Below are 12,203 nucleotides of genomic sequence, written 5' to 3'. Positions count from 1 at the left end.
AGCTTAATTCGTAGCCGTTTCTCTTCCGGTACTGTTTATATCTGAACCACATGCTGCTGGGAATAAATTTGCAAAACAGAATTCGTACTTAATGACTGTAAAACAAGATCTCTCAGGAGTAAAATACACCTGGTGGCACCACATCAGATTCCCTATTAAAGAAAGCAGAGAAACACTTCTGCACAGTAGAATGTGTGTGATTTTACTTCTTTAGATTCATTTATACATTCTGCAGTCTGAAAGAATACAAATCATATTTGCCAGTGTGTTATAAGCAGCGTTCGTTCGTATATATTCAAATCCCAGCACTACCCTAACATGTGTTAAATGCTACAGATGGAGCTGTTTGTACAGCAGTGTGCACATGTATTGCAACACTCCATTGCTTCTGTTTGTTTTGATTTGTTGTGCGTTTGAAATCAAACCATAGGCAAATTAGTGATTGTGTAATTTAACTAGTCCACAAATGCAATTTATTTAAAATAGTAAGCGAAAAGGAACACATAGCCACACATGGTAAAATGCAGGAGACTTTTTAGAAGTTGTTTAAGTGCCTGATTAAAACACAAAGTGGTCTAACATTTTCACACGAGTGCCTGCTGTTTCTAGATCACTGAGCGGTAAATTGAAATTCTCACACCTCAGAGGTTTTCATGCAGGTAGGTATATAAAGGACACAATTGACAAATCTTGCAGTTTTCTAATAAACATGCACAATGCTGCATAGCTCTAAAAAAAACTCCCACTGTGCTTCAAAACAAATTTATTAAAATGGATATAACAGACGTCAACCTTTGTCAAGGTTATTAATAAACAGATTGCTATTGTATTGCATTTAGATGGCAGTTTATTTTAGGCACTATTATAATTTATTTTTTTTAAAACCAATTATGACACTGTTCCTCAGGGCGACTGTAGCATAATTGTGCTCTGCATTGCAGTACCGGCAGAGAGCCGAGTCACAGGAGAATAGGCTTTATCTTTTATCTCATGTTCAGCTATCGCCCACACCCTGATTTCTACCTGCTCCGTGAATCTATACTTAAAGGAGTGCTGTATCATCCATGACTCTTAAAAACCTCAAGGGAGTTGAATTTAGAAACTTAATCAGCTCAATGCCACAAAAAATACTTCAAGTCAAAATGTGGGCCGCTAAATACAGTATTTCTAAATTAAAGGCGTACTAACCATGGCTTTTTGATCAGTTTTCTTACACGCTCAGGCACACGCACACACTCAATATCAATAGCAGGACGCTCTCAAGTCTTCCTGATTTAAGGAGCTGTCAATCATTTAATCGACGTTGACAGGAAGGATGGGGGCTGGGCAGCTGGCTATCAAGTGTCGATTTCGTTAACGGCAATGCTTTCTGATATGGCGCTTTACAAACCTTGCAAGCCCATTTTGTTATACAACTAAATATCAGTAAGAAATACCACATTAGACCAATGTGATATTTATTATATCCACTGGGGGCAGTGTGTTGCATGGGGGGGGTGCAGGTTACCAGTTGTATTCTGGTATACCTGATGTGCTTACAGATTACTGAGAGCCGCACTCTATCGAGGCCACAGAGAGCTTTATACTTTTTAAAAAGCTATACAAGGTGACTCTAAAAACCAATGCAAAAGTAAACTTATCTTAATAACTGATCTTAATAAATGGATGATTACCTCGAGCAGTACTGATAATCTTAGATCTCAGTCTGTTTTTTCAGTGCCTAGGGCTCGTATGCAATTTGGAAAAAAGGCATTCAGCTTTGTAGCTACATCGTCTTAGAATAAACTTCAGGAAGAACTGAAGCGTACTGTCTTGATGCCTTTAAAGGAGTTCAGATAAAGAATTGACAATGTAGTTCAGACACGGTTTTGTTTTGGCCGCTGCTCCTAAATTGTTTCTTGTAATCTGATTAACTTAAATTTGTGTGCTCATTTAATTTTGTGTGTGTTTTTTTGTTTTTGTAACAACAAAAAATTATAAAACGAATTTAGGTCCACAAGTTCTATAAAATATTACAGATTTTAATCTTTCGGTCAAAAAGCTTAAGAGGTAAGCAGTTTAGGACGGGAGAAATCAGTAATGTTTGTAATTCCCAGAGGCCTCGTCTGGGTATTAAACACACGGGATTAAGATAAAGCTTACGCATTCTCCCACGATGCAGCGGGAGACGTAACAAACACAAAATTAAAATTGAATGCAAAAAAACAAACCCAGCATGCCACCATTCACGGTATAACGTCACTACAAAAAAAAAACAGCATTGCTATTGCAGTCACATTTTTTCATGTATATGATCACATGTTTAAATAGTAACGTGGTAATAGCTGATCAATTTTTTTTTTTTTCCTAACTCGACGGTTTGTACATTTAACATGTTTTGGTCAGATAAAAAGGACGAATTGTATGTTTGTAAGTGTTCGGTGGCTACCTCTAATCAAGTTGATAGTGCGTGAGAAACACGCTCTCATTGATTGTGTTATTATATACAGTTATTTTATCTGCTTTAGAGTTGCTACAGCGTCCATGAATTGAAGAAAATAAAAACGTCCCTGTCTTTCACTCTGTAAATCTGGTAACCCTAGCCCGACAGTATGTGTGGAGTAGTGGTTAGGGCTCTGGACTCTTGACTGGAGGGTTGTGGGTTCAATTCCCAGTGGGGGGCACTGCTGTTGTACCTTTGAGCAAGGTACTTTACCTAGATTGCTCCAGTAAAAACCCAACTGTATAAATGGGTAATTGTATGTAAAAATAATGTGATATCTGTATAATGTGAAATAATGTATAATGTGATATCTTGTAACAATTGTAAGTCGCCCTGGATGAGGGCGTCTGCTAAGAAATAAATAATAATAATAATAATAATGTGTCTCTCTGATCCCCACAATATGGCTCTCTTGACTGGCGTATCTCAAACAAGTCTCTTAATGGGTTTCAGAAGACTACAGTCTGGTCAAAGCAAATCCAGTAAAAATCCAGCAAACTGAGGTTGTGTTTAACCCATTCAAGTACCAAATACATTTTTCTTTGAAAGAATCAGAACACAAGCTGTATTTATGTAATTTGACACATCAGAATCAACAGTTACAATTAGACTTAAATTTTGCGGTTAACAAAATTAGAGTAAGCTATCATAACAATATAGTTCAAGAGAAAATTAAAATAACAGGTAGATGACAGTTAAAAATGCTCTGAAAAATTACGAAGTAGCCTGTCCTCAAATGAGGACTATACCAGCTTGGTTAGCCCCAGTGTATTTAGGTAACAAGCTCAGGTGTGTGTTATTATTAAACTCAAAGTGAAACCAGGAATGGATCAAAGTGCTATGCAGTGGGAGTCTCTCTTACCTGGGTAGAAGTCCTTGGATTTGGAGAGCTTGATGGTGGCTCCTGTCTCCTTCTGTAGCTGGACGATGGTCTGCCCCCCCTTGCCGATAATGGACCCGGCCGCGTAGCTGGGGATCAGCACTTTCAAGAAGTATTCACCCTCCTCTGGAGAATGGGAGAAACCAAGAGAGAGAGAGAGAGAGAGAGAGAGAGTCAGGGGAGGGGGGGCAGGCGAGGAAATCAAAGCTGAGCAGGCATCTGCACACAGGATAAGCAGTACTAGAATTCTGACCACAGAGATTTCTCCTATACTGCTAATCAGCTCAATCTATGAGCCAGTACAGTTGCTAAACAGCATATGGACTCGTCCGATTATTCTGAAACTTCTAGAAACCTGTTTTTTTCATTCATCTCATTTCACTGTACTTTTGTTAAACATAGCAGTGATAAATGGCTAGATAAATTCCCAGCTGGATTAATACTGAGCACGGAGCATATTGAGATCAGACACTGTTTCGAAAACAGAATGTTTCCAAAATGCTTAGAATTCACAGAAGTATGGAATAACAGCCTGCTCTTATTTTAGGGCTATAGAATGTGATTTAAATGTGAGCTACTCAAATGTATTTTTCTTTTATATCGTCACTATATATTTATTTAAACTTTAACTCCACCCTGTCATTTTAACCACTTGCTGATGCTGCAGCTCATTGATGTATGCGTTGATTTAATGTATTGCATGCTAACAGATGATCATAAAAACACTACTGCGGTAGAAAGGTTTAAAAATAATAATGGCAGACCGAAGGGATTTCATAACCTAGCTAAAAACAGCGATTTCCTCCCTGTGTTAAAATAATCTGACCCAAATTCTTCCCCAGACCGTGTGCGGTGCAGCATGCAGCAATTAGAACACACAGGCCACAGCGAGGAAGGAAATGGGGCATCGCTTACCGAAGGATACGATTCCTCAAGGTGAAAGAAGAACTAGGCTGCTTAAGTAACAACCTGCATGAAACTGTCCAGAAATAACTTCCTATGGAAGGATCACCCAAATTTACTTTTTTTTTTTTTTTTAATGCCGTCAAAATGACTGCGTTCCTCTAAAACAATCCCTCGTATTGGTTTCTCAAATACTGTGTCTCTGGTATACACAAAAAAACTCCTCTTTTTTTCCCTCTGGACACTTATCACTCTTCCTTAAATGCGCTTTACTTGCTCTTATCTGCCCCGTTTTACTGCATTTAATCCTGTACTTGAGTACTGTAATCTGTCACAAGTGTTATTTAATCTGTAGTGTTTTGTATTTAATTATATCCTGATGTAACTATCAGTGACACTGTTATCTGCTCCATTATTGAATCGTATTTTGTCATACTTGTACTTGCTAGAACCAAAGTCATTGTATTTATCTTGCTCTTAATTGTATTATTACTTGTACTGTGATTCTTGAAATGTATTTTTGTTTACGACTGTAAGTCGCCCTGGATAAGGGCGTCTGCTAAGAAATAAATAATAATAATAATTATTATTATTATTATTATTATTATTATTATTATTATTATTATTATTATTATTATTATTATAACTAAAGAAGGGGGCTACGCCCTTTATTTTTCAATAGGATTAAACGTTTAGGAAATATATGAAGTAATACCATTTGAAATCCTTAAATATTATAAATATGTGGGGCGCTCCTTTATAAAAGGGCATTTATGCATGGTAATTTTACAGTTTTCCCCATGCTTTTCCCCCCATGCATTTACCATAGTCTACCATGGTTTGCCATGTTTTATATTTTAATACGCTTTACCATCCCTCTCTGTGCTTTACAATGCTTCCCTATGCTTTACCAGACCTCTCTGTGCTTTACAATGCTTCCCTATGCTTTACCACACCTCTCTGTGCTTTACAATGCTTGCCTATGCTTTACCACACCTCTCTGTGCTTTACAATGCTTGCCTATGCTTTACCAGACCTCTCTGTGCTTTACAATGCTTCCCTATGCTTTACCAGACCTCTTTGTGCTTTACAATGCTTGCCTATGCTTTACCAGACCTCTCTGTGCTTTACAATGCTTCCCTATGCTTTACCAGACCTCTTTGTGCTTTACAATGCTTGCCTATGATTTACCATGCTTTCACTGCGTTTTATCACACTTTGCTCTGATTTTACTATAGGAAACTTTTATAAGGCTGATCTATACAGGGTCATTCTAGCTCATGTGGTTCATTTTGACCTCTTACGTCGTTGATATCTTGGCTTACTATTTTGGCAAGGTCCAGGAAACATGCTATTCATCTAAGCCACTCCTCACAAAAAAACATGATGTCAAATTTGAACCACCTCTACCCGTAGCATGTGCCTATCAACAGCTTGTTCAAACAACGTGGGTCTCTCTTGTACCGTTGCAGGACAAGAGAAGCGAAGTGGGATTGTTTTGCACACAGGAACCCAGCTGAACGTAGCATTGCTTTGGCACATGTGCAGTTGGGGAGTGCAGAGTGGAGGGATTATGTTCTCTGAGTACTTTTTAATCTTTCATTAAACCATTCAACTTGTTTTAATCTCATTAAACGTGGTCCTGAAACCGTGCCGTCCTGAAACACCACTGTCATGAAACCCCTCCATCCTGAAACACCACTGTCATGAAACCATGCCGTCCTGAAACACCACTGTCCTGAAACCATGCCGTCCTGAAACACCACTGTCCTGAAACCATGCCGTCCTGAAACACCACTGTCCTGAAACCATGCCGTCCTGAAACACCACTGTCCTGAAACCATGCCGTCCTGAAACACCACTGTCCTGAAACCCTGCCGTCCTGAAACACCACTGTCATGAAACCCTGCCGTCCTGAAACACCACTGTCATGAAACCCTGCCGTCCTGAAACACCACTGTCCTGAAACCCCTCCATCCTGAAACACCACTGTCATGAAACCGTGCTGTCCTGAAACCCCTCCATCCTGAAACACCACTGTCCTGAAACCGTGCCGTCCTGAAACACCACTGTCATGAAACCGTGCTGTCCTGAAACCCCTCCATCCTGAAACACCACTGTCCTGAAACCGTGCCGTCCTGAAACACCACTGTCCTGAAACCGTGCCGTCCTGAAACACCACTGTCCTGAAACCGTGCCGTCCTGAAACCCCTCCGTCCTGAAACCATGCCGTCCTGAAACACCACTGTCCTGAAACCGTGCTGTCCTGAAACACCTCCGTCCTGAAACCATGCCGTCCTGAAACACCACTGTCCTGAAACCGTGCCGTCCTGAAACACCTCCGTCCTGAAACCCTGCCGTCCTGAAACACCACTGTCATGAAACCCTGCCGTCCTGAAACACCACTGTCATGAAACCCTGCCGTCCTGAAACACCACTGTCATGAAACCGTGCTGTCCTGAAACACCACTGTCCTGAAACCATGCCGTCCTGAAACACCACTGTCCTGAAACCGTGCCGTCCTGAAACCCCTCCGTCCTGAAACCATGCCGTCCTGAAACACCACTGTCCTGAAACCGTGCCGTCCTGAAACACCTCCGTCCTGAAACCATGCCGTCCTGAAACACCACTGTCCTGAAACCGTGCCGTCCTGAAACACCTCCGTCCTGAAACACCACTGTCATGAAACCCTGCCGTCCTGAAACACCACTGTCATGAAACCCCTCCGTCCTGAAACACCGCTATTTTTACTGTATATGGAACTGTTTTTTTCTTTGCTCAACTTTTTTTGTTAATTAAAAAAACTTTTTTTTTTCAATTTAGTTAACTAACCCATTTTATAAGCGCAATAAATCACTTCAGGGTGTGTGATATACTCTAATCTCACTTGGCTTCGCCTAGTGAAGTGCCTTATTGCTTGCATATACAGTATCGGCACAAATTATGCCAACAACCAACGATTCACAGCAACACTAGGGGTGGGGACTGTAATCCCCATTTGTCCTTACTTAGACCGTTAGTAAATATCCTGGTATTCCCGAATAGATAATCATCTCCTGTTTTAAAAATATGCAAAATATTGTAATGAGCAAGACATCTCACAAGTAGAACGGAACCCCGGAATATTTCTGATATAGGAAAAAAAAAAGAATCGAGCTGTGTTTGAATATTTGTCCCAGTAATAACATACAGCAATATAATATCACAGTACATTATATTATGTTGTATCACTCACTGTGAAGGACGTTGCTGCAGTACTCAGACCGCTCCACAGTCCTCTCCAGTGCCAAACCTGCCAGCTAGTTTTATATTAATATACTGCAGTGATTAATCACACACCCTGGCCAAGGGTAATTACCTTCTGAATGACTTTCAAAAAAAGAACAGAGGGGTCTGCGGCTAGGAATATTATTATTATTATTATTATTATTATTATTATTATTATTATGTGGTCTCTATAACATTCAATTTGAACCTCATGACTATACAGCGTAACAGTTTTAGCATTTAAAACACGTATAAATATTCATATCATTATTAATATTCATATTGTTATTAATTGTATTATTATTATTATGCACTGGAGATTTGACAGCCTCTGCTATGCACTTGTATTTAAAAAAAGCTAAATATGGTCAGCCAGTCATTTAAGAATAAAGCTGTTAGTGGAAGTAATAAGATTTTAAAAGGGTATTTTTAGTCTCCAAATACATTTCAAGCAATATTTGTTTGGATACTGTATTATATTATAATACATTATATGTCAAACTGTAATGTTGTTGTATGTAAACTACTTAAACATTAATGCGCCCAAGATGTTTGCAATATTTATGCATAGATAGAATAGATTGAAAAATATTGAAGATATAGCATTCCTGCTGTGAACTTACTACTGTGCAAACACTAAAGTTAACACCTATTTTAGCAATGGTTTTCTCTCTCTTTTATTCTACATATGCATGCTCGACAGATAGATATTGATCTGACAAGCACATCAAAAAAAAAAAACACTGAGACAGATACAACAGATGGCTGTTTGATTGACAGATGCATAGCTGACAGAGTGACGGATGGATAGATTGATTTAGACTGACGGTTTAAGACTGACGTACAGACAGACAGCTATATATATATATAAATTCATTATTTAACATCCATAGCATATTTAGGCCAAGCAGCTGGATTGCAGTTCGATGTCAGTGAAGTAACTGCAATAATATAGCCTAACTGATTGATCCAATTCGTTTTAAAAGCGCACTTCGACCGCCTGGTCCAGGGAATGTCAGAAGGTCAGAATCGCTCCGTGCAGATGGCTTACAACCAAGGCCTGCAGTAGAGTGAAATCCCTGCTTTGATCGTGGGCTGGCCTGGGAGTCTAAAGCCACGAAAAAATCCATATTCATCAGTGCTGCTCCCAGCTCACCTCTCCTGCAAACCCGCTGCTCGTATTCGCTATGCATGACCACTGATTACCTGCAACCGAACCAGTCTTTCGTCACACACTGCCCTGTGCTTACCGATCAGCCCAGTGATGCACTTTTTGACGCAGTGTGTTAATATTTATACAGGGGTGGAGGGTAGGAATCGTATCGCCACACTGTATATCCGAGATGATTTCCGTTATCCTCATTGACAACGCAGCAGTGAGACTGCAATGGCTAAGCAATGGTTGTGTGTTATAGATGGTGGAGCAAGGGAAGCTATGATGGTATGCCATTGGTAGAATAGTACCACACAGTTTTTTATTTTTATTTTCACATACTAATGGAATCTCTCTCTCTCTCTCTCTCCTAAACCCATGCTGAAAATATCACTTTAACATAAGCTTCCTGTAAAATGTAATAACACAAAAGTAAAACATCTTTTTTATTTTAATTGGGTTGACATTTCTTACGTGTGACTTTCACATAACCTCCTGACGCTGGAGGTAGCAGCAAGAAAAAATAAAGCAGGGAGGGCCACTTGTGTGCAGCGGAAACTATATTTAAGGACATGTGAAACAAACTGGAAAGCCAGCGAGTCCTGCTCTCTGGAGTTCACGGATGGTCAGTGATGAGACAGAACGGCTAGCGTGAAACGCTTTCTTTCTTTCTTTCTTTCTTTCTTTCTTTCTTTCTTTCTTTCTTTCGTGTTGGCAGTATTGGCGAAGGCTGACAGCTTCTCACTTTAGTTATATATCTGTCTACTTTGTTTCCTAATCCATCCAGACATATATTTATTGAAGGCTGATTTGGCTTATAATGCAGTAGTAAATACTGCATTTTCCATGCATGTAGATATATTTAACATTATTATGCAATTTCTATGTAGATATAAAGTGCAATTCCATTCGATAATGTTTACATTTTTGTTATGATTAATATAATAATAATAATAATAATAATAATAATAATAATAATAATAATAATAATAATAATAATAATTCTGATTGAGAATGCTTGTACCCAACCCATGGATTTATCTCCGCACTTCATATTTCTCTCTCTCTATATATATATAGCCCTAAACTGTATAACAAAAATTATATATATATATATATATATATATATATATATATATATATATATATATATATATATATATATATATATATAAAAACATGCGAGCATTATCACGTATTGAAAAGGGGCATGCGAGTGTGTCTGGTGACACAGAACGTGAAAGCACTGAGATGTCACCACATGTCAGTTTATTTATTATACATCAAAATAACCAACCCGTCTCCTTATTGCGTCACACGTTAAATTAAACAGACAATTAAGAACTCCTAGAGATTTTCTTTAATGCAATAACCTGCGCTGCCATTGCTGGTTTGGTTTCGACAGCTCAGATTTCTAGTATAAAACTGCAGCGCATGTTTTCATAACATTATATTTAGTAAGGTCTTCTATTGCAACCTTAACTCTGCGTTTCGGTGACTATCGTTCTTACCTTTAACATCTTCAGCTGTCCATTTTATTGGATTTTGGGGTCTCCGCTTATGACTCATATGCAACGCGGCAGATATACAGGATGCGTGCACTTAAATGCTTTATAATTTATAAACGACCCGTTATAATAATAATAATAATAATAATAATAATAATAATAATAATAATAATAATAATAATAATAATAATATGCGCGTTATGATGTATTTCATGATAAATCCGTATATATAAACGGGATGTGGGGACCGAGTAAAATAACAGTAGTGGTTTGGTTTGGTACCAAGATATGATATATTTGCACCTGAGCATCATGCAACAGCACTCATGTCAAGAGAGAGCCCCGTGCTTTGGCGAGCCCGCTCTCCCCACCTCTTACCTCCGGTGTTGGTCCGCTTGGTGCTGCTCGCTTCAGTCGGGGTCTCCAGCGGTCTCTTGCGAGAGTCCGGAGGGTCCGACTCCATGTGTGGTTGCTGGTTGTGATGGTGCGCATTGGAAAATATCCCGTTTTGGTGCACTGCTCCCCCAGTCATCATTTTCATGCTAGCTTCGCCTGAGACCACGTCCCAGAAATATTATAAAGCAGACCGCTGATGTGCACAGGGTTTTAAACAACAACAAAAAAAAAGAAGACACGCGTTTCGAAACACAACCCCCCCCCCCCGCCCCCACACCCAAAACACGTCCTTTATCTTCTTAAAACTGTCCTGTTTATTTATTAAAAAAAAAAAATTAAACGCAAAAAATAAACCGTCACTATACAGACGGCTGACAGAATTTGCAAGCAAATTTGCTCCTTGTCTTGAATGAACGTCACAGAAAGCTAGTGGTTTCCTTTCCTGCACGTAAACGATTATTCTTATATAATAAATAAAATAACACATAGATTTTTTTAATATATATAACGCAATCCACCACCCCCAAAAAAATTATGGTTCCACCAAAAAGACGCAATGCTTATTTGGGATTCAAGAACAAAAATAAATAAATACGATGTAAATGGTGAAGCGGTTCACGAAAAGAATCACAATAGCAACACATGAAACAAAAGTGGATATTTTCTTGTGTGTTTTTTTTTTTTGCCGTCGACGCTCGCTTAAATCTCAAAATTACTTGGAGTTTTTAAAAAAAAAAAAAAAAAACAACAGGGATGTGTTGAGGAAGGTCTGGACGGGAAAAGATGCGGAAAATCTGGGGGAAAAAAATGTATTTGGGAAGATGTCCCGGATTGTTCTGGCGACACACGGCACTACAAAGGATGCTTCGTCCTTGTCCACAGCATCCGTGGACTGTTTTCAGAGGCGCAGGGTACACGGTGACGTCATGGGAATACGAATGCATCACGATCAGAGAAGCAGAGGACGCCCCTGCCGGGCCGCGATTGGTCAGAATTGACAATCATTGGCCAGAGTGGTGGTTTAATTATCTTAGATCACATGACGGGGGGAAACAAAAAAAAAAAAAATCAATCTGAAATAAACACACAGCAAGACACCTCTGTGCGTGTCTTGGGAGTGTAATTAATTTTCTTGTACAATGCACTTTCATTCAGGAAATAGCTTAGCAGTAGTTAAAACTGACGTTTAGTTAGTATTGCCAAGTTAATTTATTTATTCTACCCGGTGTAGGGTCAGAAAGTGGTAGATCGTCAAAATGTGGTATGCTTACCCGTCAGAAAATGGTACGCTGCCAATGCTGTGATGGACTACATCAGAAATCACTACGAACAAGTCAAGGTGTATATGTTTACAATTTTAGATAACCCAACTTGTTCCTCATCAGTTAAAATCACATACATTTGCTGAATTGTGAAAAAAAAAATATATTTTTTTTTTAAAAAGAACTTTAAGGGTCAAGCTCAGTACATCGTACCCGTTTCAGATGGCAGTTTCATTGTTTTCGGAGCTAAAATCATTTACGCATGACCGGGCAAGCGCAGTACACGGTGTACCGCGTTTTAACGCGTACCACAAAATAACACCACACCTGTGTATTTTCAAAAGGGGGGAAA

General features: G+C 39.1%; 1 protein-coding gene across 1 annotated transcript in view; it reads right to left on the bottom strand.

Annotated features, from left to right (window-relative positions):
- LOC117394490 (RNA-binding protein Nova-1-like) overlaps nt 1-11,498 on the bottom strand; it is a 40,755-nt gene extending 29,257 nt beyond the window's left edge. The window contains exons 1-2 of the mRNA XM_033992831.3: nt 10,572-11,498; nt 3,345-3,488 (exon numbers count right to left, since the gene is read on the bottom strand). Coding sequence (XP_033848722.1) covers nt 3,345-3,488; nt 10,572-10,734 — 307 coding nt within the window. The 5' untranslated portion in view covers nt 10,735-11,498. The remainder of the gene's footprint in view (nt 1-3,344; nt 3,489-10,571) is intronic.
- Between the last annotated feature and the right edge of the window lie 705 nt (nt 11,499-12,203).

Source organism: Acipenser ruthenus, chromosome 30 (genome assembly GCF_902713425.1).
Source record: "Acipenser ruthenus chromosome 30, fAciRut3.2 maternal haplotype, whole genome shotgun sequence".
Lineage (NCBI taxonomy): Eukaryota > Metazoa > Chordata > Actinopteri > Acipenseriformes > Acipenseridae > Acipenser > Acipenser ruthenus.
The sequence above is the reverse complement of the archived record's forward strand: the minus strand, read 5'-3'. Positions and strand labels throughout refer to the sequence as shown.